General features: G+C 42.1%; 1 protein-coding gene across 4 annotated transcripts in view; it reads right to left on the bottom strand.

The window, feature by feature from the left end:
• Positions 1-417: 417 nt before the first annotated feature.
• The window catches only part of zgc:123010 (uncharacterized protein LOC641500 homolog), an 81,664-nt gene continuing 56,554 nt past the window's right edge, over positions 418-25,527 (bottom strand). For 3 of the 4 annotated variants that reach the window (XM_061910216.1, XM_061910214.1, XM_061910217.1), the window contains 5 exons: positions 22,581-22,614; positions 22,208-22,285; positions 5,170-5,272; positions 4,959-5,095; positions 418-959 (listed from right to left, as the gene is read on the bottom strand). In XM_061910216.1, the coding sequence (XP_061766200.1) occupies positions 824-959; positions 4,959-5,095; positions 5,170-5,272; positions 22,208-22,285; positions 22,581-22,614 (488 nt within the window). In that variant the 3' untranslated portion in view covers positions 418-823. The remainder of the gene's footprint in view (positions 960-4,958; positions 5,096-5,169; positions 5,273-22,207; positions 22,286-22,580; positions 22,615-25,527) is intronic. The other variant, XM_061910215.1, reaches the window with a different exon arrangement.

Genomic DNA, 25,527 nt, shown 5'->3' with positions numbered 1-25,527 from the left:
TGCATTCAGGCGGAAGGCGGGGTACACCCTGGACAAGTCGCCACCTCATCGCAGGGCCATAACAGATAAGACGGACGACATTCACACTTTGTTTTGAGAAGGAAACTGAAATGTAAAAGAAAAAACAAAAGTTGGAATCATAAAATAAATACATTCGGAGTATATGAGAGAGATGTTGCCGTTTTATGAAAATTAAGTATCCATCCATCCATCCATTTTCTACCGCTTATTCCCTTTTAGGGTCGCGGGGGGCGCTGGCGCCTATCTCAGCTACAATCGGGCGGAAGGCGGGGTACACCCTGAACAAGTCGCCACCTCATGTGAAAATTAAGTATTTGGGGGGAAAATGTTTTCTTAAAAGTTACACGACGACAATGGGAAATATAATTTTACGAGAATCTTGCTGGTATATGACGAACGTTATTCTCCTCCACTTGCAACTGTAGTACCTTATATAACATTTGTATTACGTTTCTTCTCCTTCAGCGTGGTCTGAACAATCCTGTGTACTTTATGAACGGACAGAATTCTAGTAAACCATGTGGTCGCGGCTGCAGCGACTCGTACAAAACATTTCACTGGACTGTGAGGTTATCGGGCAGGGGGAGGTCACCATGTGTCAGGGCTGCAAAAGTCGCCCCATTTCTGAGTGACGATCCAGTCTCCATGGTGACGCCTCCTGCGCTCGAGGGGGTTTGACACTGACCTTGTCTCTAACTCCGGTCCAAGTTATTTCTAGTCGACAGAAACTGGTCCGCTCGGTACTGGCCAAGTCCTTTCCACGGTTGCGTCCTGGTTTCCTGTAAACGACTCGGGGAGTTTTCTAAGGCTGCCACGGCTTCCTGTCCTTGCCTTTCTGATCGGGAACGTGTTTGTAGCGACACTGGTCTCCAAAATGGCAGCCGGTGGTTCTCCAGAAGTAACACTCGTCTCCGTTGATGGGGCCTCGCCGCCGAGATCTTTGCAAAGAGGAGGGGGGACAATTAGGGATGGGCGATATGACCTAAAGCAGGGGTGCCCGTTACGTCGATCGCGAGCTACCAGTCGACCGCGGGGGGTGTGTCAGTCGATCTCCAGTCAGGCTTTTTAAAAAAATAGACCTAAAAATTAGTGATCATCAATCTTCACCAAGACGTCACTTAAATGACATTCACGGTACCGGAGGGTCTTGTGAGATGACGCTGGCTGCTGCAAGATCATTATTATTAAAATATGACCGAGAGGAAGGCAAGAAACACTTTTTATTTCAACACTCTCGCGCCGTACCTTCCGTCAAAACTCTAAAGGCCGACTGCACATTTCCTATCTTCACAATAAAAGCCCTGCTTCATGCTGCCTGCGCTAACTAAATACAGAGTCTCGGAAAAGTGGCGTGCACAAGCGATCCCTCAGAAAGCTGGCGTGCACATCACTTGTGCACGCCAGCTTTCCGAGACTCTTATTTTGTTAGCGCAGGCAGCATGAAGCAGGGCTTTTATTGTGAAGATAGGAAACGTGCAGTCGGCCTTTAGAGTTTTGACGGAAGGGACGGCGCGAAAGTCTGTTGAAATAAAAAGTGTTTCTCGCCTTCCTCTCTGTCATTTTTTCATAATAATGAACAGGCAGCAGCCAGCGTCATCTCACAAGACCCTCGGGTGCCGTGAATGTCAATCAAGCAAGCTACGGAATTTGCCGCCAATGTTTTTCTTGTAAAGTGTATGGAAGCTGGATGAATTAGATGCCAAAAACCAACCACTTTCATGTGGTATTGTACAGAAAGGACAACTTTTTTTCTCCTCCATTTGAAAATGTGGGCGTTATCATCATTACTGTCTGATTCCAATCAATGCGAGTCATCAGAATCAGGTAATATACCAACTTATATTCTTGTCTTCGTGAAAGAAAGACATCTATATGTGTTACACATGCTTGTATTATCATTAAAAACATTTAACTTGTTTACAAAAATGTCTCTTTCATAAATAAATAAATATAAATGATATATATAAATGAGGTAGATCCCCTCGAGTTGGTCAATTGAAAAGTAGCTCGCCTGCAGAAAAAGTGTGGGCACCCCTGACCTAAAATATTCAGTATATCACTTTTTCCACATGTTATGTAACAGCCTTATTCCTAGATGGAGTACATTCATTTTTGTCCTCAAAATTCTACACACAATACCCTATAAAGAGAAATCATGCCTCTTCAATGCAGCCACTAGCTTGCCTTGAAGATATCAAGGCCTGGATGGCGCTAAACTTCTAAAAAATTCAATGAAAAGAAGACAGAAGTGATAGTGTTAGGACCTAGTGGTACCTGTGAGCTCTCCCCCCTGTTGACTTTGGCCCCGTGACTTTGCACATTAAGCCCATGGTCACCAACCTGGCCTTTCGTATAGACAGTGATTTTAAATTGGACCGTCAGATTGGCACAGTGGTGAAAGCCGGCTTTTTTTTATTTACGTCAGCTGGCCAAGGTTAAAAACCTTCTTTCTAGGCAACAGTTTGAGACAGTAATCCATGCCTTCATTATATCTCGGCTGGATTACTGTAACTCTTTGTATTTTGGTATTAATCAATCCTCTCTCTCAGGTCTGCAGCTGGTCCAAAATGCAGCTGCCGGACTTTTAACAAACACAAGAAAAAGAGAGCACATTACTCCTGTTTTAGCCTCCCTCCACTGGCTGCCTGTGTCTTTTAGAGTCCATTTTAAAATGATCTTATTCGTTTTTAAATCTTTACATGGTCTTGCCCCACTTTATCTCTCTGAGCTGCTCCGCCTCTTTGTCCCCACCCGGTCCCTCAGGTCAACTGATCCTGGAGGTCCCCAAATCAAAGCGCAAGCTCAGAGCTGACAGAGCCCTCTCTGTTCATCCATCCATCTTTTTCTGCTTATCCGAGGTCGGGTCGCGGGGCCAACAGCCTAAGCAGGGAAACCCAGACTTCCCTCTCCCCAGCCACTCCGTCTAGCTCTTCCCGGGGGATCCCGAGGCGTTCCCAGGCCAGCCGGGAGACATAGTCTTCCCAACGTGTCCTGGGTCTTCCCCGTGGCCTCCTACCGGTTGGACGTGCCCTAAACACCTCCCTAGGGAGGCGTTCGGGTGGCATCCTGACCAGATGCCCGAACCACCTCATCTGGCTCCTCTCGATGTGGAGGAGCAGCGGCTTTACTTTGAGTTCCTCCCGGATGGCAGAGCTTCTCACCCTATCTCTAAGGGAGAGCCCCAAACTCATTTCGGCCGCTTGTACCCGTGATCTTATCCTTTCGGTCATGACCCAAAGCTCATGACCATAGGTGAGGATGGGAACGTAGATCGACCGGTAAATTGAGAGCTTCGCCTTCCGGCTCAGCTCCTTCTTCACCACAACGGATCGGTACAACGTCCGCATTACTGAAGACGCCGCACCGATCCGCCTGTCGATCTCACGATCCACTCTTCCCTCACTCGTGAACAAAGACTCCTAGGTACTTGAACTCCTCATTAAATTAAAAACATTAAAACTGCACGATCTTGTTGACCTCAATACTACTATTGTGGCTTTCAAAGCTCATAACCACATGCTGCCTGGGTGTTTACAAGTGAGATTTAAACCCAAAGAGAATCCCTATGACCTCAGAGGCAAAAATAAGAACAAGCTTAAAAAGTAGATGTGTTTCTGTTAAGAGGAGTTCAACTGTGGAACAGCTTGGATGATTCCTTAAAATGTTCCAGTTCCATTCACACATTTAAAAAAACACTTTAAGACCAATGTCTTGAAAAAATATATCACTCTTGAATTAACATTGTAGTTAATACTATGATGAATGTTAATTAAAAATTAAACATGAGATATAAATAATAATAGAAGTGCAATTGTTTGTATATATTGTATATATAATTAGTGCAAAGGTCTTATATGTACACAGGGATATTTCACATGCCTGTACTGTGTATAAAATTGAACTACGTTCATGTTGTTTATAATGTGTATTTATAATAAGTTGTGCAAAGGACTTTTTATAACTTTTGGAAGTTTATTTTAGACCAGTTGATCTGCCGTTTCTTTTCTTTTTCTTCTATGTCCCACTCTCCCTTGTGGAGGGGGTCCGGTCCGATCCGGTGGCCATGTACTGCTTGCCTGTGTATCGGCTGGGGACATCTCTGCGCTGCTGATCCGCCTCCGCTTGGGATGGTTTCCTGCTGGCTCCGCTGTGAACGGGACTCTCGCTGCTGTGTTGGATCCGCTTTGGACTGGACTCTCGCGACTGTGTTGGATCCATTGTGGATTGAACTTTCACAGTATCATGTTAGACCCGCTCGACATCCATTGCTTTCCTCCTCTCCAAGGTTCTCATAGTCATCATTGTCACCGACGTCCCACTGGGTGTGAGTTTTCCTTGCCCTTATGTGGGCCTACCGAGGATGTCGTAGTGGTTTGTGCAGCCCTTTGAGACACTAGTGATTTAGGGCTATATAAGTAAACATTGATTGATTGATTGATATTTTGTACTTGAAATTGTTTATAGGGTTAGGCGCAATAAGTCTTTAACTTCAGCCTAAACCCTTTCGGTCTGTAACATTTTTTATTTTCAATCTATGAATGTACAACTGTTTTTTTTGCTTTGTTGACCATTGACCGAAGAACAATAAACTTGAACACCAGAGTGATCAAAGAGTCGCACGTGGCTCCGGAGCCACGGGTTGCTGACCCTCGTCCTATGGTGTGTAATGTCCCATGTTTCACTCTTTCTTATCTAGTCCTCCAATGATAATGTACATGTAAGAAACAGTTTATTTGCGGCCATGGGGGCCAATATTAGTGATTTCATTGCGTTGAGGACGCCTCTGTGCCTAGAACACAACTAGAACGTGTCATCAACACGATCTAACGATAGCATTAAAAGCTCTATTTTCTTCCAAATTGACATCGTCCTCATCGCGTGACAATACCAATCAAAACAACCCAAAAGGTGCTGTGATGCAATGAAGTGGATCTTACTCAGGGTCGGCGGCGGCAGCAGTAGCACCTGACTGCTGCGTGACAGAGAGGCAGGTCCTGAGTGGAGTGGGAAGGACTCTCTGAGGCCGGCGGTCAGGATAGCGCACCACTAAACGTGTGTTTTCAATGATATAACCCTGGGGGGGGAGGCCAGTTTGTGAGTCGTCATGACGGCGGGAAAGGACACCGAAACAAAGGATCTAGCACTCACATTTAGTCTCTCCATGGCACGGGCCGCCATGTTTGCATCCTTGAAATTGACAAAGGCACAGAAGCGCTCGTGCAGCACACGGATACTATCGATCTCGCCAAACCTGAAATGGAAAAAATATTTGTTTAAAACACAAGTCATAAAGCATCTTTGTCGAATATTGTGCTTAAATTAGCTTAACTAAAACCTAAGGAATAGGTTCTCGGTTCAAAGTGTTCAGAGTTTCACGGCTGCACGCCCATAAATTAATTAAAAACTTAATTTTGAGCGTCGCCCGATTTTGGTAAATAAAGTATGTGATCGCCATTAATTCCAATCCTCTCTGGCTGACAGACTATTTATTTTGAGAACTAGCAAGAAGCTAGTTATGTGTCTCCATACACAGTGTGGAGCCGGTCCTCTAAGCCAGGGATATTTAACCGAATTGTTTTGGGGGCCACACAAGCTAAGGAGTGAGGCACCTGACTTGTCCTTTCACTAAAATTCTTATTTTGTATATTCCGGCGAATCAACGTCCTTTACAGCAGATATTTGATTTTGGGGTACTGTATTTTCCGGACCATTATAAGGTTCACTGCCGATGAGCGGGTATAGTCAGGTCTATTTTCATAAAAAAGGTGCACCGGATTAAAAGGCGCATTAAAGGAGTCCACATTATTTTATTTTTTTCTAAATGGAAAACACTTCCTTGTAGTCTAAATAACATGTAATGGTGGTTCTTTGTTCAAAATGTTGCATGGATTATGTTTTACAGATCGTCTTCAAGCCGCTTTCTGACTGTCGCTTCAGGGCCGTATTGTGGTTGCTCTTATTTACAAACCCCGTTTCCATATGAGTTGGGAAATTGTGTTAGATGTAAATATAAACACAATATAATGATTTGCAAATCATTTTCAACCCATATTCAATTGAATGCACTACAAAGACAATATGTTTGATGTTCAAACTCAAACATTTTTTTTTTACAAATAATAATTAACTTAGAATTTCATGGCTGCAACACGTGCCAAAGTAGTTGGGAAAGGGCATGTTCACCACTGTGTTACATCACCTTTTCTTTTAACAACACTCAAACATTTGGGAACTGAGGAAACTAATTGTTGAAGCTTTGAAAGTGGAATTCTTTCCCATTCTTGTTTTATGTAGAGCTTCAGTCGTTCAACAGTCCGGGGTCTCCGCTGTCGTATTTTACGCTTCATAATGCGCCACACATTTTCGATGGGAGACAGGTCTGGACTGCAGGCGCGCCAGGAAAGTACCCACACTCTTTTACTACAAAGCCACGCTGTTGTAACACGTGGCTTAGCATTGTCTTGCTGAAATAAGCAGAGGCGTCCATGATAACGTTGCTTGGATGACAACATATGTTGCTCCAAAACCTGTATGGACCTTTCAGCATTAATGGTGCCTTCACAGATGTGTAAGTTACCCATGCCTTGGGCACTAATACACCCCCATACCATCACAGATGCTGGCTTTTGAACTTTGCGCCTATAACAGTCTGGATGGTTATTGTCCTCTTTGTTCCGGAGGACACCACGTCCACAGTTTTCAAATGTATTTTGAAATGTGGACTCGTTGACCACGGAACACATTTCCACTTTGCATCAGTCCATCTTAGATGAGCTCGGGCCCAGCAAAGCCGGCGGTGTTTCTGGGAGGTGTTGATAAATGGGTCTTGCTTTGCATATTAGAGCTTTAACTTGCACTTACAGATGTAGCGACCAACTGTAGTTACTGACAGTGGTCTTTTGTAGTGTTCCTGAGCCCATGTGGTGATATCCTTTACACACCGATGTCAGTTTTTGATGCAGTACCGCCTGAGGGATCAAAGGTCCATAATATCATCGCTTACGTGCAGTGATTTCTCCAGATGCTCTGAACTTTTTGATGATTTTATGGATTGTAGATGGTAAAATCCCTAAATTCCTTGCAATAGCTCGTTGAGAAATGTTGTTCTGAAACAATTTGCTTACAAAGTGGTGACCCTCACCCCATCCTTGTTTGTGAATTACTGAGCATTTCATTGAAGCTGTTTTTATACCCAATCATGGCACCCACCTGTTCCCAATTAGCCTGCACACCTGTGGGATGTTCCAAATAAGTGTTTGATGAGCATTCCTCAACTTTGTCAGTATTCATTCCCACCTTTCCCAACTTCTTTGTCACGTGTTGCTGGCATGAAATTCTAAAGTTAATGATTATTTGCAAATCATTGTATTCCGTTTATATTTACATCAAACAAAATTTCCCAACTCATATGGAAACGGGGTTTTTATATATTCCAGAGAATCAACGTCCTTTACAGCAGATATTTGATTTTGGCGTACTGTATTTTCCGGACCATTGGGCGCACCGGATTATAAATTTCGCTGCAGATGAGCGGGTCTAGTCAGGTCTATTTTCATAAAAAAGGCACACCGGATTAAAAGGCGCATTAAAGGAGTCATATAATTTTATTTTTTTCTAAATGGAAAACACTTCCTTGTGGTCTACATAATATGTAATGGTGGTTCTTTGGTCCAAATGTTGCATCGATTATGTTTTACAGATCATCTTTAAGCCGCTTTCTGACAGTCGCTTCAGGATTCGCCCTTTTGTGGGCGCTCCTATTTACGTGGCTCACCTTCGACAGCGTCTTCTCCCCGTCATCTTTGTTGTAGCGGTGTAGCGTGCAAGGACGGGAGTGGAAGAAGTGTCAAAAGATGGAGCTAACTGTTTTAATGATATTAAGACGTTAACGGAAACAACAACACCGGAAATGTGTCCCGTGAAAAACCGTACGACCGGACTCTCTAATAACTAAAGTTCCTTGGGTGAATAATGTAAACTCACTACACTGTTTTAGCGCTTTTATGTCGAGTTTACTGACAGATATAAGTAAAAACTTTACACTGTATTAGAAATGGCAACAGCAAAGGTTGAATGTCCCATAACAAGAAAATAGCGAAAAAGAAAAAGCTTATAGACTACGGCGTCAGGACAGTTATTAAGTCTGACGGGCAAAATTTGTCAGGACTTATGCAGATCCCAAATACAGATCAGCAGGTACCAGAAGGTAAGTAAAGTTGCTTTTGCATAATATTGCAAAACAAATATATGCGGTATAGCTCGGTTGGTAGAGCGGCCGTGCCAGCAACTTGAGGGTTGCAGGTTCCATCCGCGCTTCCGCCATCCTAGTCAATGCTGTTGTGTCCTTGGGCAAGACACTTTACCCACCTGCTCCCAGTGCCACCAACACTGGTTTAATTGTAACTTAGATATTGGGTTTCACTATGTAAAGCGCTTTGAGTCACTAGAGGAAAAAGCGCTATATAAATATAATTCAATTTAATACACACTTCAAAATATTACTCGTATTTTGAATCCAATCCATCAAGCGGTGCGGCATCAAAGCTTATCAAAGTTCTGCTGTAACATTTTGATAGGTTTTTGAGCCCCGTTTTTAATGTTCTATATTTTAAATGGAACATGTAAAATGTTGATATTGTTTACTGAGTCATATTGCAGTCTACACGTATCTCTTATGTGTGACTGCCATCTACTGGTCACACTTATTACACCATGTACCAAATAAAATTGCGTAGAGGTCGGTCAGTACAACTAAAATCCTTCCGTGTATTAGACGCAAAGGGTTATAAGGCGCATTGTCAAGTTTTGAGAAATTTAAAGGATTTTAAGTGCCCCTTATTGTGCGAAAAATACAGTATTTTAATTTGTCACAGTTACAGAAGTGCGCTGCTGTTTTTAAGGACATTCTGCAAAGAAAGCTAGTCAAAGATCATCCTTAGCATGTTAGTGTTTTCAAGAATCTGTTCAGAATCTGTTTGACTGAACTTAACCACTAGTTCAGGGGTCGGGAACCTTTTTGGCTGAGAGAGCCATGAAAGCCAAATATTTCAAAATGTATTTCCGTGAGAGCCGTATCATATTTTTTAACACTGAATACAACTGTGTGCATTTTTAAGTAAGACCAACATTTTTAGAGTACAATAAGTCTTTTATTCTTTTTAATAACTTTGTTATTCTGAAGCTAACCAATAATAAATAAAATGTCATGTCTGTTGATCATGTTTTTGTTTGGCCATGTGCTGTTTGTCCTTTAGACTCTTCAAGTTCCTGTTTTGTTCCACTCCCTTGTCTGGTTTCCATGGTTACTCATTTTGTCCACCTGTCTCTGGTGGACAAAATGCCTGCTCACCTGCTTCCCGAGCACTAATCAGAGGCAGTATTTATGCTCGTCTTTGCCAGTCAGTCGCCCTGGCGTCAATTTGGTCTTTTCTTGCTCTGTGCTGACTTGTTTCATGCCTTGCCCTAGTTTCGTGCTTCATGCCATGCCAAGTTTTGTTTAATTCCTGTTCATCGTCTGTTTATGCGTTAGCTTTGTTCCTTAGACCAAGTTATGCCTCCGCTGTGAGCGATTTTTGTTTGTATCTTTTTTTAGTTTAAATTAAATCATGTTTTTACCTAAATGCCGAGTAGTCCGTCTGCCTTCCTGGAAGAACGACCCTGCAGCAAGCTGCGACCCTCCCATCGTGACATAAAATACTTCTTACCATTAATGTGACTTCTTGAACAGGTGCGGTAGAAAACGGATGGATGGATTTAAATGCATGAGAATGTTTTATATTTTGCACGTTATTTTTAGCACTGTGATTACCAGCGAAATTATTTATAATTATCGTGTTAAGCAATGTCAGCTAAGATTTATCTGAGAGCCAGATGCAGTCATCAAAAGAGCCACATCTGGCTCTAGAGCCATAGGTTCCCTACCCCTGTGCTAGTTGAATAGCCCAAGTGGTGAAAAAGAGAGGACTTAAAACGTTACACCACTAGTACAAGTAAAGAAGTGGACCAAATGACTACTGACTGCTTCTGAGGTAAACAAGCTACAGCAACACTTTAGTTATCTTAATCACCTTTTGAAAAAAGGTGTAATTGCCAAAAAGAAGAGGACTTAAAAGGGTGCCTTGAGGAACACTTAGTTACGTAAATCCGTGCAAGTTCGAACCCCAGTGTTCTGTGTTTGCCAGCAAGATTAAAATGCCGATGCACTTTCAGTGGTTCAAGTTCCTCTTTACAGCAGGAGCACTCTACTGTTTTTTAGGAAGTTGCGGTAAAAATGGAGTCAGTCCCGGGGCAGATTTGGCCGCCGAGTCACAAGTTGAATATCCCTGCTCTGAGCTAATAATAATCATTTCCATTACAGCAGATAAACTGCACGTTTTTTGCATCTTGAGTATTATCATGTAGTATTATCACTGGAGGACGAGGCTGACGTGATTACCAGAGGTGGGTAGTAACGCGCTACATTTACTCCGTAACATCTACTTGAGTAACTTTTGGGATAAACTGTACTTCTAAGAGTAGTTTTTATGCAACATACTTTTACTTGAGTATATTTATAGAGAAGAAACGCTACTTTTACTCCGCTCCATTTATCTACAATCAGCTCGTTACTCGCTACTTTTTTTTTAATCGATCTGTTAATGCACGTTTTGTTTGTTTTGATTTTGTCAGACACGCATTCAAAGTAGGAACTAAGCATGCCTGCGTTTCACCAATCAAATGCAGTCACTGGTGACGTTGGACCAATCAAACAAAACCAGGCGGTCACGTGACCGTCACACGTCGAATCCGACCTAAAAAAGTTGAAAAACTTATTGGGGTGTTACCATTTAGTGGTCAATTGTGCAGAATATGTACTGTACTGTGCAATCTATTAATAAAAGTTTCAATCAATCAATTAAAAGTGTAAAGGAAAAAAGACACTTTTTATTTCAACCGTACTTCCCGTCACAAGCCTAAAGACTGATCACACAGTTCCTGTCTTCACAATAAAAGCGCCGCTCCATCGCGCCTGCGCTAACAAAATAAGAGTCTCCGAAAGCCAGCGCAAACAAGCGAGCAAGCCATGGAGTTTGTCGCCAATTTATTTCTTGTAAAGTGTATAAAAACGAATATGGAAGCTGGACAAATAAGATGCCAAAAACCAACGACTTTCATGTGGTATTAGACAGAAAAGAGGAACTTTTTTTGTCCTCCATTTGAAAACGTGAACGTCTGATTCCAATCAATGCAAGTCATCAGAATCAGGTAATACACCAACTTATATTCTTGTCTTCATGAAAGATAGGAATCTATATGTTAAACATGCATGTATATTCATTAAAACACCTTCAACATGTGAACAAAAACGGCAAAATAAATAAATATAAATTATATACTGTATATATAAATGTATGTATATATATATATATATAATATGTGTGTGTATAAATGATTTGTGTGTGTATATATGATATGTGTGTGTATGTATATGTATATATGAGGTAGATCACCTCGACTTGGTCATTTATTAAGTAATTGATAAACGTTGAAAAACTTATTGGGGTGTTACCATTTAGTGGTCAATTGTACGGAATATGTACTGTACTGTGCAATCTACTAATACAAGTTTTAATCAATCAATCAATCAATCAAATCAATGAATGCCTACTGAGGCTATGGTGCTGTTAAGTTATTGTGGCTCAATTTGCCATTTTTTTATTTTATTTTAATGTACTATTATTTAATATATATTATTGTTTTAGTTGCTTAAGAGATATTCCTGGCTCTGAATTTGCTCATTGCTATTTTTATGTTTTTGTGCATTATTTGTTGCCGTAATCAGGTTCCTCATCAGTTACTCAGTACTTGAGTAGTTTTTTCACAACATACTTTTTACTTTTACTCAAGTAAATATTTGGGTGACTACTCCTTACTTTTACTTGAGTATCAAATCTCTAAAGTAACTGTACTCTTACTTGAGTACAATTTCTGGCTACTCTACCCACCTCTGGTGATTACACACGCAAGACGGGAATAAGGAACTCATTTGAATATCGTGTTGAAATGCTGGGGTTAGTGCGTCTGCCTCGCAATACGAAGGTCCTGAGTAGTCCTGGGTTCAATCCCAGGCTCGGGATCTTTCTGTGTGGAGTTTGCATGTTCTCCCCGTGAATGCGTGGGTTCCCTCCGGGTACTCCGGCTTCCTCCCACTTCCAAAGACATGCACCTGGGGATAGGTTGATTGGCAACACTAAATGGTTCCTAGTGTGTGAATGTGAGTGTGAATGTTGTCTGTCTATCTGTGTTGGGGCCTACGTGAGGTGGCGACTTGTCCAAGGTGTACCCGCCTTTTGCCCGATTGTAGCTGAAATAGGCACCAGCGACCCCAAAGGGAATAAGCAGTAGAAAAATGGATGGATGGATGTTTAAACTGTCAATAGCACTCACCCTAAATACATAGCAAAAATGACACGTAATACATGTGATTGATATCAGCTTCCGTCACCCATGGATAATCAGACTCAGCAGCATAAAACCATGATGGGAACAGCCCTAGTAATTATAAACAATTAGCTGGAGTATTATACGGTTATAGCACGTGGTGGAAGGATATAAAAGCCCGTGTGTGCGATTCTGCTGCAGCTCGAACGTGCGTGCCAGCCAGACAGCCATGCCTAGGAAGTAAGATGTTGCTTATTAAATAACATTTTACATTTTATTATGTCTTCCAAGCGTGACGCAGACATCAAAAGTGAAGCGAAAGTAAAAAGTGAAGTTAAATAAGACATTGTGAGAAGTGAAATAATCCATCCATCCATTTCCTACCGCTTATTCCCTTTTGGGGTCGCGGCGCCTATCTCAGCTACAATCGGGCGGAAGGCGGGGTACACCCTGGACAAGTCGCCACCTCATCGCAGAGCCAACACAGATAGACAGACAACATTCACACACTAGGGCCAATTTAGTGTTGCCAATCAACCTATCCCCAGGTGCATGTCTTTGGAAGTGGGAGGAAGCCGGAGTACCCGGAGGGAACCCACGCATTCACGGGGAGAACATGCAAACTCCACACAGAAAGATCCCGAGCCTGGATTTGAACCCAGGACTGCAGGACCTTCGTATTGTGAGGCAGACGCACTAACCCCTCTGCCACCGTGAAGCCCAGGTGAAATAATCAACATATTTAAAGGCCTACTGAAACCCACTACTACCCACCACGCAGTCTGATAGTTTATATATCAATGATGAAATATTAACATTGCAACACATGCCAATACGGCCGGTTTAGTTTACTGAATTGCAATTTTAAATTTCCCGCGGAGTTTCTTTTTGAAAATGTCGTGGAATGATGATGTGTGTTTGTGACGTTATTAATTGGAGGGGACATTTTAGCCCGGCACCACTTACGGCTAAAAGTCGTCTCTTTTCATCGCATAATTACACAGTAATTTAGACATCTGTGTTGCTGAATCTTTTGCAATTTGTTCAATTAATAATGGAGACGTCAAAGAAGAATGCTGTTGGTGGAAAGCGGTGGATTGCAGCAGTCTTTAGCACCGAAACACAGCCGGTGCTTCTTTGTTTGTTGTGAAGCTTTAACACAGAGCGGTCAAGCGAACATGTTTCTCTACGTCATGTGTGTCAAACTCCGGCCCGCGGGCCAAATCAATTCAATTGGCCCTTGAGGCAATATCAAATTAACATTAGAGCTGGCCCGCCGCTGTAACACCGCATTCACCGCTAATACTCATACTTGCCAACCCTCCCGATTTTCCCGGGAGACTCCCGAAATTCATTGCCCCTCCCGAATTTCATCCGGGACAAAAATATTTGGGGTGTGCCTTAAAGGCACTGCCTTTGGCGTTCTCTACAACCTGTCGCCACGTCCGCTTTTCCTCCACATAAACAGCGTGCCGGCCCAGTCACATAATATATGCGGCTCATACACAAACACACACAAGTGAATGCAAGGCATACTTGGTCAACAGCCATACAGGTCACGCTGAGGGTGGCCGTATAAACAACTTTAACACTGTTACAAATATGCGCCACACTGTGAACCCACACCAAACAAGAATGACACATTTCGGGAGAACATCTGCACCGTGACACAACAGAACAAATACCTAGAACGCCTTGCAGCACTAAGTCTTCCGGGACGCTACAATATACACGCCCCGCTATCACCAAACCCCGTCCACCTCAACCCCACCGCCAAAACGAGGCATTCATCCATCCATCCATTTTCTACCGCTTATTCCCTTTCGGGGTTGCGGGGGGGCGCTGGCGCCTATCTCAGCTACAATCGGGCGGAAGGCAGGGTACACCCTGGACAAGTCGCCATTCAATTTTTATTTAAATTTTATTTGATATGCCATTGATATTGTACCATGAACTGTACCATGAATTGATTAACGTGGACCCCGACTTAAACAAGTTGAAAAACTTATTCGGGTGTTACCATTTAGTGGTCAATTGTACGGAATATGTACTGTACTGTGCAATCTACTAATAAAAGTTTCAATCAATCCAAAAAAATTTTTTTTTAATTATTATTATTATTTGAAACTCTATTTTGCATGTCACTATAAAGTTATATAAGCCTTGCTTGTTCAATATTCAATGCAAAACTTGTTTGGGTCCCTATTAAAAGGTTAATTTGATCAACCTCGGCCCGCGGCTTTGTTCCGTTTTAAATTTTGGCCCACTCTGTATTCGAGTTTGACACCCCTGCTCTACGTCAACCAGCATGTTTTTGGATGGGAGAATTGTGATATATATCTTACCGGAGACATCAGTGGATTATGCATCCTCCTGCAGTAGCTGTCAAAAAAGGCAGCTGGCGTGTTCACCGCAGCCATCCGACTTTGAGGTATGTCTTTACAATCTCACTAAAACACTATTAAAACAATAGGCAGATAAGGGATCTTCCAGAATTATCCTAGTAAATGTGTCTAATTACATCTGAAACGCTCACATTACCACCGCCCGGAGTCGTCGCTTTTTATTCTATTTTTTTTTTCTAGTCCTTCACTATCAATATCCTCATCCACGAATCTTTCATCTTCGCTCAAATTAATGAGGAAATTGCCGCTCTTTCGGTCCGAATTGCTCTTACTGCTGGTGGCCCTCATTTTGAGCCCTCACACCGGTGACGTCATAGTCTGCTACTTCTAAAGGCGAGGCTTTTTTATTAGCGAACAAAAGTTGCGAACTTTATCGTCGATGTTCTCTACTAAATCCTTTCAGCAAAAATATGGCAATATCGCGAAATGATCAAGTATGACACATAGAATGGACCTGCTATCCCCGTTTAAATAAGAAAATCTCATTTCAGTAGGCCTTTAACTGCATGACTGCTACAAACCAACTCACGCTGGGATCATTAAAAAGGATAAAGATGGTATTTCTGTATGCTAAAAGATCCATACAACACCTTAGCAACGTTAGCACGGATGCCATTGCTGAAAGACGGGTGCGCAATGAGTGTTCGTGATTCGGGGGATGCCATGGTAACAGCAAACAGACGACACTCTACTACAAATCACCCAACAACTCAAATTGTGGTTTAAGGTTCGATTACACAATGGCCTTGAATAGAAACAATAGGCTCAATAACAGATGTAATGTTCATAGCAGCAGGACTGTGGAAAGCTTTACCAATAATTGTTTGAGTGAGTAGTATCCATTCATCCATTTTCTAACGCTTGTCCCTTTTGGGGATGTGGGAGGGGGGTGCTGCACCCTATTTCAGCTGCATTCGGACGGAAGGCGGTGTACACCCTGGACAAGTCGCCACCTCATCACAGGGCCAACACAGATTGACAGACAACAGTCACACTCACATTCACACACTAAGGACCATTTAGTGTTGCCAAAGACCATCACTAGTTCTGTCTACAAACCCCGTTTCCATATGAGTTGGGAAATTGTGTTAAATGTGAATATAAACAGAATACAATGATTTGCAAATCATTTTCAACCCATATTCAGTTGAATATGCAACAAAGACAACATATTTGATGTTCAAACTGATAAAAAAATGTTTTTTTTTTGCAAATAATCATTAAGTTTAGAATTTGATGCCGGCAACACGTGACAAAGAAGTTGGGAAAGGTGGCAATAAATACTGATAAAGTTGAGGGATGCTCATCAAACACTTATTTGGAACATCCCACAGGTGTGCAGGCTAATTGGGAACAGGTGGGTGCCATGATTGGGTATAAAAGCAGCTTCCCAAAAAATGCTCAGTCTTTCACAAGAAAGGATGGGGCGAGGTACACCCCTTTGTCCACAACTGCATGAGCAAATAGTCAAACAGTTTAAAAACAATGTTTCTCAAAGTACAATTGCAAAACATTTTGGGATTTCAACATCTACTGTCCATAATATCATCAAAAGGTTCAGAGAATCTGGAGAAATCACTCCACGTAAGCGGCACGGCTGGAAACCAACATTGAATGACCGTGACCTTCGATCCCTCAGACGGCACTGTATCAAAAACCCACATCAATCTCTAAAGGATATCACCACATGGGCTCAGGAACACTTCAGAAAACCACTGTCACTAAATACAGTTCGTCGCTACATCTCTAAGTGCAAGTTAAAGATCTACTATGCAAAGCGTAAGCCATTTATCAACAACATCCAGAAACGCTGCTGGCTTCACTGGGCCTGAGATCATCTAAGATGGACTGGTGCAAAGTGGAAAAGTGTTCTGTGGTCTGATGAGTCTACATTTCAAATTGTTTTTGGAAATATTCGACATTGTGTCATCCGTACCATAGGGGAAGCGAACCATCCAGACTGAAATCGACGCAAAGTTCAAAAGCCAGCATCTGTGATGGTATGGGGGTGCATTAGTGCCCAAGGCATGGGTAACTTACACATCTGTGAAGGCACCATTAATGCTGAAAGGTACATACAGGTTTTGGAGCAACATATGCTGCCATCTAAGCGCCGTCTTTTTCATGGACGTCCCTGCTTATTTCAGCAAGACAATGCCAAGCCACATTCAGCACGTGTTACAACAGCGTGGCTGCAATCCAGACCAGTCTCCCATCGATAAAATGTGTGGCGCATAATGTAGCGTAAAATACGCCAGCGAAGACTGTTGAACGACTGAAGCTCTACATAAAAAAGGAATGGGAAAGAATTCCACTTTCAAAGCTTCAACAATTAGTTTCCTCAGTTCCCAAACGTTTATTGAGTGTTGTTAAAAGAAAAGGTGATGTAAAACAGTGGTGAACATGCCCTTTCCCAACTACTTTGGCACGTGTTGCAGCCATGAAATTCTAAGTTAATTATTATTTGCAAAAAAAAAAATTAAGTTTATGAGTTTGAACATCAAATATCTTGTCTTTGTAATGCATTCAACTGAATATGGGTTGAAAAGGATTTGCAAATCATTGTATTCCGTTTATATTTACATCTAACACAATTTCCCAACTCATATGGAAACGGGGTTTGTATATAATGTGTATATGTATTAGCAATGCAACAATTATAGATTTTGACTGTACAATTATAGCCTGAGTAACAATTATGGTTTCACGACTTGATTAATTTTACAACAAAAATTTATAAAATCAAAGACATTCTTAGAGATTGTGTTGTGTTAATCACTACTGTTCAAAGTAACAGTAGTCTAATAACAAATAAATGTACTAATCATTGTATAATTATTTTAAAACTACGATTGACTTTATTGATCCCCAGGAAAATGTTACTCATGTGGGATCTTGTCGTCAATGCAATCATCCATGCCTATTTGTTCATCTATTTTATGCTGTGTTCGTAATAACTGAAATGCACATAATGTGCTATTATTATGGTCTAGCTTCTGAATTGGTATGTCAGACTTAGCCCTGTCTTGGTTTAACTCTTATCTTACTGATAGGATTCAGTGTGTCTCCCATAACAGTGTGACCTCGGACTACGTTAAGGTAACGTGTGGAGTTCCCCAGGGTTCGGTCCTTGGCCCTGCACTCTTCAGCATCTACATGCTGCCGCTAGGTGACATCATACGCAAATACGGTGTTAGCTTTCACAGTTATGCTGATGACACCCAACTCTACATGCCCCTAAAGCTGACAAACACGCCGGACTGTAGTCAGCTGGAGGCGTGTCTTAATGAAATTAAACAATGGATGTCCGCTAACTTTTTGCAACTTAACGCCAAAAAAACGGAAATGCTGATTATCGGTCCTGCTAGACACCGACCTCTATTTAATAATACAACTCTAACATTTGACAACCAAACAATTAAACAAGGCGACTCGGTAAAGAATCTGGGTATTATCTTCGACCCAACTCTCTCCTTTGAGTCACACATTAAAAGCGTTACTAAAACGGCCTTCTTTCATCTCCGTAATATCGCTAAAACTCGCTCCATTCTGTCCACTAAAGACGCTGAGATCATTATCCATGCGTTTGTTACGTCTCGTCTTGACTACTGTAACGTATTATTTTCGGGTCTCCCCATGTCTAGCATTAAAAGATTACAGTTGGTACAAAATGCGGCTGCTAGACTTTTGACAAGAACAAGAAAGTTTGATCACATTACGCCTGTACTGGCTCACCTGCACTGGCTTCCTGTGCACTTAAGATGGGACTTTAAGGTTTTACTACTTACGTATAAAATTCTACACGGTCAAGCTCCATCCTATCTTGCCGATTGTATTTTACCATATGTCCCGGCAAGAAATCTGCGTTCAAAGGACTCCGGCTTATTAGTGATTCCCAAAGCCCAAAAAAAGTCTGCGGGCTATAGAGCGTTTTCATTTCGGGCTCCAGTACTCTGGAACTCAGTTCGAGATGCTACTTCAGTAGAAGCATTTAAGTCTCACCTTAAAACTCATTTGTATACTCTAGCCTTTAAATAGACTCCCTTTTTAGACCAGTTGATCTGCCGTTTCTTTTCTTTTTCTCCCACTCTCCCTTGTGGAGGGGGTCCGGTCCGATCCGGTGGCCATGTACTGCTTGCCTGTGTATCGGCTGGGGACATCTCTGCGCTGCTGATCCGCCTCCGCTTGGGATGGTTTCCTGCTGGCTCCGCTTTGGGCTGGACTCTCGCGACTGTGTTGGATCCATTATGGATTGAACTTTCACGGTATCATGTTAGACCCGCTCGACATCCATTGCTTTCCTCCTCTCCAAGGTTCTCATAGTCATCATTGTCACCGACGTCCCACTGGGTGTGAGTTTTCCTTGCCCTTATGTGGGCCTACCAAGGATGTCGTGGTGGTTTGTGCAGCCCTTTGAGACACTAGTGATTTAGGGCTATATAAGTAAACATTGAGTGATTGATTGATGTTTCTTTGTTTTCGTCCCGTGCAAGTTGTACTGAAAATAAACTACCTGTATAAAGTCTGTTTATAGCCAGTGAGGAGGACTGAAACACACGGTGCAGTGGAGCTTTTGCGATTAGGTAAACGTGACGTCAATGGCAGTTAATAGTGAACCCGGGGGTCAGCAACCCGCGGCTCTTTAGCGGCGGCCTTTGAGGAGCTTTTTCAAAAATGTATGGAAATGGAAAAAAATGGGGTGAAAAATATTGTTTTTGTTGTTTGTTGTGTAGGAGGACAAACAAGAATGCGATGAGGTGGCGACTTGTCCAGGGTGTACCCCGCCTTCCGCCCGATTGTAGCTGAGATAGGTGCCAGCGCCCCCCGCGACCCCAAAAGGGAATAAGCGGTAAAAATGGATGGACGAACACGAAACAAACCTTACTAATTGTTAGAAAGTAAATGGTAAATGGTTTATACTTGTGGGCTTCACGGTGGCAGAGGGGTTAGTGCGTCTGCCTCACAATACGAAGGTCCTGCTCGGGAACTTTCTGTGTGGAGTTTGCATGTTCTCTCCGTGAATGCGTGGGTTCCCTCCGGCTTCTCCGGCTTCCTCCCACTTCCAAAGACATGCACCTGGGGATAGGTTGATTGGCAACACTAAATTGGCCCTAGTGTGTGAATGTGAGTGTGAAAGTTGTCCGTCTATCTGTGTTGGCCCTGCGATGAGGTGGCGACTTGTCCAGGGTGTACCCCGCCTTCCGCCTGATTGTAGCTGAGATAGGCGCCAGCGCCCCCCGCGACCGCAAAAGGGAATAAGCGGTAAAAATGGATGGATGGATGGGTTATACTTGTACAGCGCTTTTCTACCTTCAAGGTACTCAAAGCGCTTTGACACTATTTCCACATCCACACACACATTCACACACTCATGGCGGGAGCTGCCATGCAAGGCGCTAACCACGACCCGTCAGGTGCAAGGCTGAAGTGTCTTGCTCAAGGACACAATGGATGTGACTGTGTTGGTAGAATCTCGGGATCGAAGCAGGTTGCTGGCACAGCCGCTCTGTCAACCGTGCCACGCCGTCCCTTAAAAGCCCACAGTATGAGTGTGTGCTTCACTGTTGAGAGTATTTCACGAGTGCCGTTTTGTCCTACTAATTTCAGCGGCCCTTGAACTCGCCGTTGTGTGGACTGTGACTCAACAGTTTGTTTACATGTACAACTTTCTCCGACGCTGCCACAGAAAGATGTGTTTTATGCCATTCCTTCTATGTTTCATTATGTCCACCAAACATTTTATGCTGTGCGTGAATGCACAAAAGGTGAGCTTTGTTGATGTAATCCCTTTGTGTATAGTGCTAATCAGGTAAATGTGGTCACTCCATGACTGCAAGCTAATCAATGCTAACATGCTATTTAGGCATCAATATGCCTCAATTGTAGCTATATTTGAGCCCATTTAATATCCTTTACTTATGTCCTCTGTGTATTTAGTTTATTTTTCCATGTTTCATGACACATTATCTGTGTTGAATATTAGCTGCATTTCTGATAGTTGGTTGTGCGCCATGTTGTTCCAGACCACAGCAAACATTACCTATCGTGCAAAGATGGTAAAAAAATCCATTAGAATAAGACAGCCTGCGGTTTCCTTTAACTTTGGCCATTTTAAGACAGTAATTTCCAGGAGTTATCTCACCCTCTGCGAAGTTTTACTAATGTTTTCCAATGTTGTTCAAATGTGTGGAATAAATATTACATTTCAACATTTCTGTCAACAAAGTTTTGCGACAGCCTGCGACACATGGTCATTTTGATAGTAGGCTAATATAGCTAATTAGCCACTTACATCATCTGTTGCCATCATTATAACACTTAAGAGTAGGACCCACTGACTTTTTGCTGCTTCAACATAGAAAAAGGTTAAGTGAAATAACTTAGATGTTAACTGTCGGTCAATAATGCTTGTCTTTCTCTCAGACAGACATGGCTTTACTGTCCGTAACACACACACACATCGCAAAATGAGCTAATGTTACGCTAAAAGCTAATTAGCCTTCACCTCAAGGACTGTGAGCGAGCTGAGCTACCGCCTATACTTCCAGAACGTCAACGGGCTCATAGTGATGTTACAAGGGACGGTCTAGCTCGGTTGGTAGAGCGGCTGTGCCAGCAACGTAAGGGTTCCAGGTTCGATACCCGCTTCCGCCATCCTAGTCACTGCCGTTGTGTCCTTGGGCAAGACACTTTACCCGCCTGCTCCCAGTGCCACCCACACTGGTTTAAAAAAAAATAAATAAATAAATAAATAAATACAAAATTTCACTATGTAAAGCGCTTTGAGTCACTTGAGAAACGCGCTATATAAATATAATTCACTTCACTTCACTTACATAAGTCTTAACATTTTTTGCGGCTACAGACCGATTACTTTTTTGTATTTGTGTCCCAATACGGCACTTTCAACATTTTGGGTTGCCGACCCCTGGGTAAACCGTTACATCCCGGATATCTGTTGGACGGCATAGCTCGGTTGGTAGAGTGGCCGTGCCAGCAACTTGAGGGTTGGAGGTTCGATTCCCGCTTGTGCCATCCTAGTTACTGCCGTTGTGTCCTTGGGCAAGGCACTTCGCCCACCTGCTCCCAGTGCCACCCACACTGGTTTAAACGTAACTTAGATATTGGGTTTCACTATGTAAAGCGCTTTGAGTCACTTGAGAAAAGCGCTATATAAATATAATTCACTTCACTGTTGTTGATCTTATCACTCTAATTTTTTTCATCTGTATTTTATATTTTTATCGATAAATGTATTTTTACCAGCTGCTCGGGGACAACATATGAAAATCTGGTCCATGCATATTATGTATTATGCGATGTCGCTATCAAGTAAACAAATACAAGTTGACAAAACATACATTTGAAAAAGGTCCCTTAAGTGGTTTTCGGTCAGCTCCGTCGTCACATTCCCCACCCAGAGCGATGGACTGGGGCTTCTAAAAAAGGGAAAAACAGAGCTGGCATGTGACTTTGTGAAAATAAGTTAAACAAACATGACTATGATTTGTTCCGTGCGTTTCCGGAACAGGATGGTGCCGGGTATACAGGAGCTTGCTATCAGTGCTGCAGGAAACCACACAAACCCTTAACTTCAGTGTGAGCTTTGTCAGCAAGTGTTTAAAGATATCTGCCAATCATAATTCTATAAAACAACTAACACATAAACAGATGCATTCTAAATCATCATAGATGATTTGTGGTCACATGACAGAAAGAAGAATGACACCTTACCCAGGTAGTGCAACAGACTGATCTTGGCTTGCTGCTGCAAAAACAAGAAAATAAAAAAGGTCTATTAATAAAAAAGTAAAATAAATAAATAAACAACACTCACATTTTAGCAAAGGAAAATACTGCAAAACAAATGTGGGTGTAACTTAGAGAAGTCACTGCACAGCTTGTAGAGTAGTATAGATCAGTGGTCCCCAACCACCACCGGGCCGCAGAATAATTTTTTATTCATTTTTATTTATTTATTTATTTATTTTATTATTATTTTTTTTAATTAAATCAACATAAAAACCACAATATACACTTACAATTAGTGCACCAACCACAAAAACCTCCCTTTTTCATGACAAAAACGTCCCTTTCTCATGACAAAGGAAAAAAATAAAATAAATAAACAGCAACACAACAAATACTCAGAATCCTTTGCATCCATGAGAATTCCTGACTATGTTATACACCCCGCGAGCACCAAACCCCGCCCACCTCAACCACGCAAAGGATTCTGGGTATGTTTGTGTTGCGTTTATGTTGTGTTACTGTGAGGATTTTCTCCCGAAATGTGTTTGTCATTCTTCTTTTGTGTGGGTTCACAATGTGGCGCCTATTAGTAGGAGTGTTAAAGTTGTTTATATCACAACCGTCAGTGTACTCTGTGTCACCCAGCATGCCTTGCAATCTCATACATGTGCCGATGGAAGCAGCGAAATGCATGTGTCCGGTCGGCACGCAAATAGCATTCCGTGAATGGCGGGCGCGATGACGTTCAAGAGGACGTTAAGGGTAAAATCATCACGGCACGCCCTTAATATTGTAGTCCGAGTGAAAATTGGAGAACGTTGACTCCGGGTGATGTCCGGGAGAGGTATTGAAATCCGGCATCTCCCCGCAATAATCTGGGGGGTCGGCGATTGTGCAGCTGAGCCGCATCAGAGTTGCCAAAGAGCCGCAGGTTGCCGAACCCTGTTCTAGTCATTCACTCTCACTATCCTCATCCACGAATCTTTCATGCTCGCTCAAATTAATGGTGAAATTTTCGCTTTCTCGGTCCGAATCGCTCTAGCTGCTGGTGGCTATGATTGTAAACAATGTGAGGATGTGAAGAGCTCTACAACCAGTGACATCACGCGCACATTGTCTGCTACTTCCGGTACAGGCAAGGCTTTTTTGTTGGCGACCAAAAGTTGTGAATTTTATCGTCGATGTTCTCTACTAAATCCTTTCAGCAAAAATATGGCAATATCGCGAAATGATCAAGTATGACACATAGAATGGACCTGCTATCCCTGTTTAAAATAGAAAATCTCATTTCAGTAGGCCTTTAAAGTGGTCCTAAAGACACCTCGTTATTGTGTAATACTTTACTAGGATATAATAATAATAATAATAATAATAATGGATTAGATTTATATAGCGCTTTTCATTACACTAGACCAGGGGTCCCTAAACTTTTTGACTGGGGGGCCGCATTGTGTTAAAAAAATTTGGCCAGGCTGTGTATATAAAAATATGATAGGAGACAGAGTAACAAGCGGTAAAAATGGAGTAGAAAGGACAGATTTAAAAAAATAATAATAATTCTGGACGCTGGCAGGCTGGAACCATAATATAGTGCTGCTAAAAGCCAGCTGGCAAGTAGCCCCATAACAGCTCCCCTCTACCCTCAGACAGAGACTACGGTCCATCCAGACCCACACATCCCGCCACCTGAACAGTTTTTTCCCCTCGGCCATCAAGCACATGAACAACAACAAGATCTGATTGCTCAGTTTGCAGCTCATTTTAATACCTATTCTGTGTTATGTTGCACGGTTGCACCAAGAAAAATTCCTAGTTTGTGAACCCGTTCTCAAACAATGGCAATAAAAACTATTCTGATTCTGAACAATGGCTGGCAACTGATGTGCTAATCGCCGCTAACTGGCAACTGTCACTTTAATTGCTAGCTGACAACTAGAATCTTAATTTTTGGTTAGCAATTGAAATGAATAAAATATAATTATTCATGTTTGGACAGCGAGTTGGGCGGCCATGCCACTGTCATTTCTACAAACCCCGTTTCCATATGAGTTGGGAAATTGTGTTAGATGTAAATATAAACGGAATACAATGATTTGCAAATCATTTTCAACCCATATTCAGTTGAATATGCTACAAAGACAACATATTTGATGTTCAAACTCATAATTTTTTTTTTTTTTTTTGCAAATGATCATTAACTTTAGAATTTGATGCCAGCAACATGTGACAAAGACGTTAGGAAAGGTGGCAATAAATACTGATAAATTTGAGGGATGCTCATCACACACTTATTTGAAACATCCCACAGGTGGGATGCATCTCAGTATTCTTCTTCCTCCAAACACAACGAGTTGAGTTGATACCAAAATGGATACATGGATGATACAGCAAAGGATTGGGAAAATGTCATGTGGTCAGATGAAACCAAAATAAAACTTTTTGGTATAAACTCAACTCGTCGTGTTTGGAGGAGGAATAATACTGAGTTGCATCCCAAGAACACCACACCTACTGTGAAGCATGGGGGTGGAAACATCATGCTTTGGGGCTGTTTTTCTGCTAAGGGGACAGGACGATTGATCCGTGTTAAGGAAAGAATGAATGGGGCCATGTATCGTGAGATTTTGAGCCAAAACCTCCTTCCATCAGTGAGAGCTTTGAATGGTTGACCAAATACTTATTTTCCACCATCATTTCCAAATAAATTCTTTAAAATTCCTACAATGTGAATTCATGGATTTTTTTTTCACATTCTGTCTCTCACAGTTGAAGTGTACCCATGATGAAAATTACAAACCTCTGTCATCATTTTAAGTGGGAGAACTTGCACAATCGCTGGCTGACTAAATACTTTTTTGCCCCACTGTATATAGTGCTTTTCTCTAGTGACTCAAAGCGCTTTAAATAGTGAAACCCAATATCTAAGTTA

Source organism: Nerophis ophidion, linkage group LG09 (assembly GCF_033978795.1).
Source record: "Nerophis ophidion isolate RoL-2023_Sa linkage group LG09, RoL_Noph_v1.0, whole genome shotgun sequence".
In the NCBI taxonomy this organism is placed as follows: Eukaryota; Metazoa; Chordata; class Actinopteri; order Syngnathiformes; family Syngnathidae; genus Nerophis; species Nerophis ophidion.
Note: the sequence above shows the minus strand (reverse complement) of the source record. Positions and strands in the feature narration are given on the sequence as shown.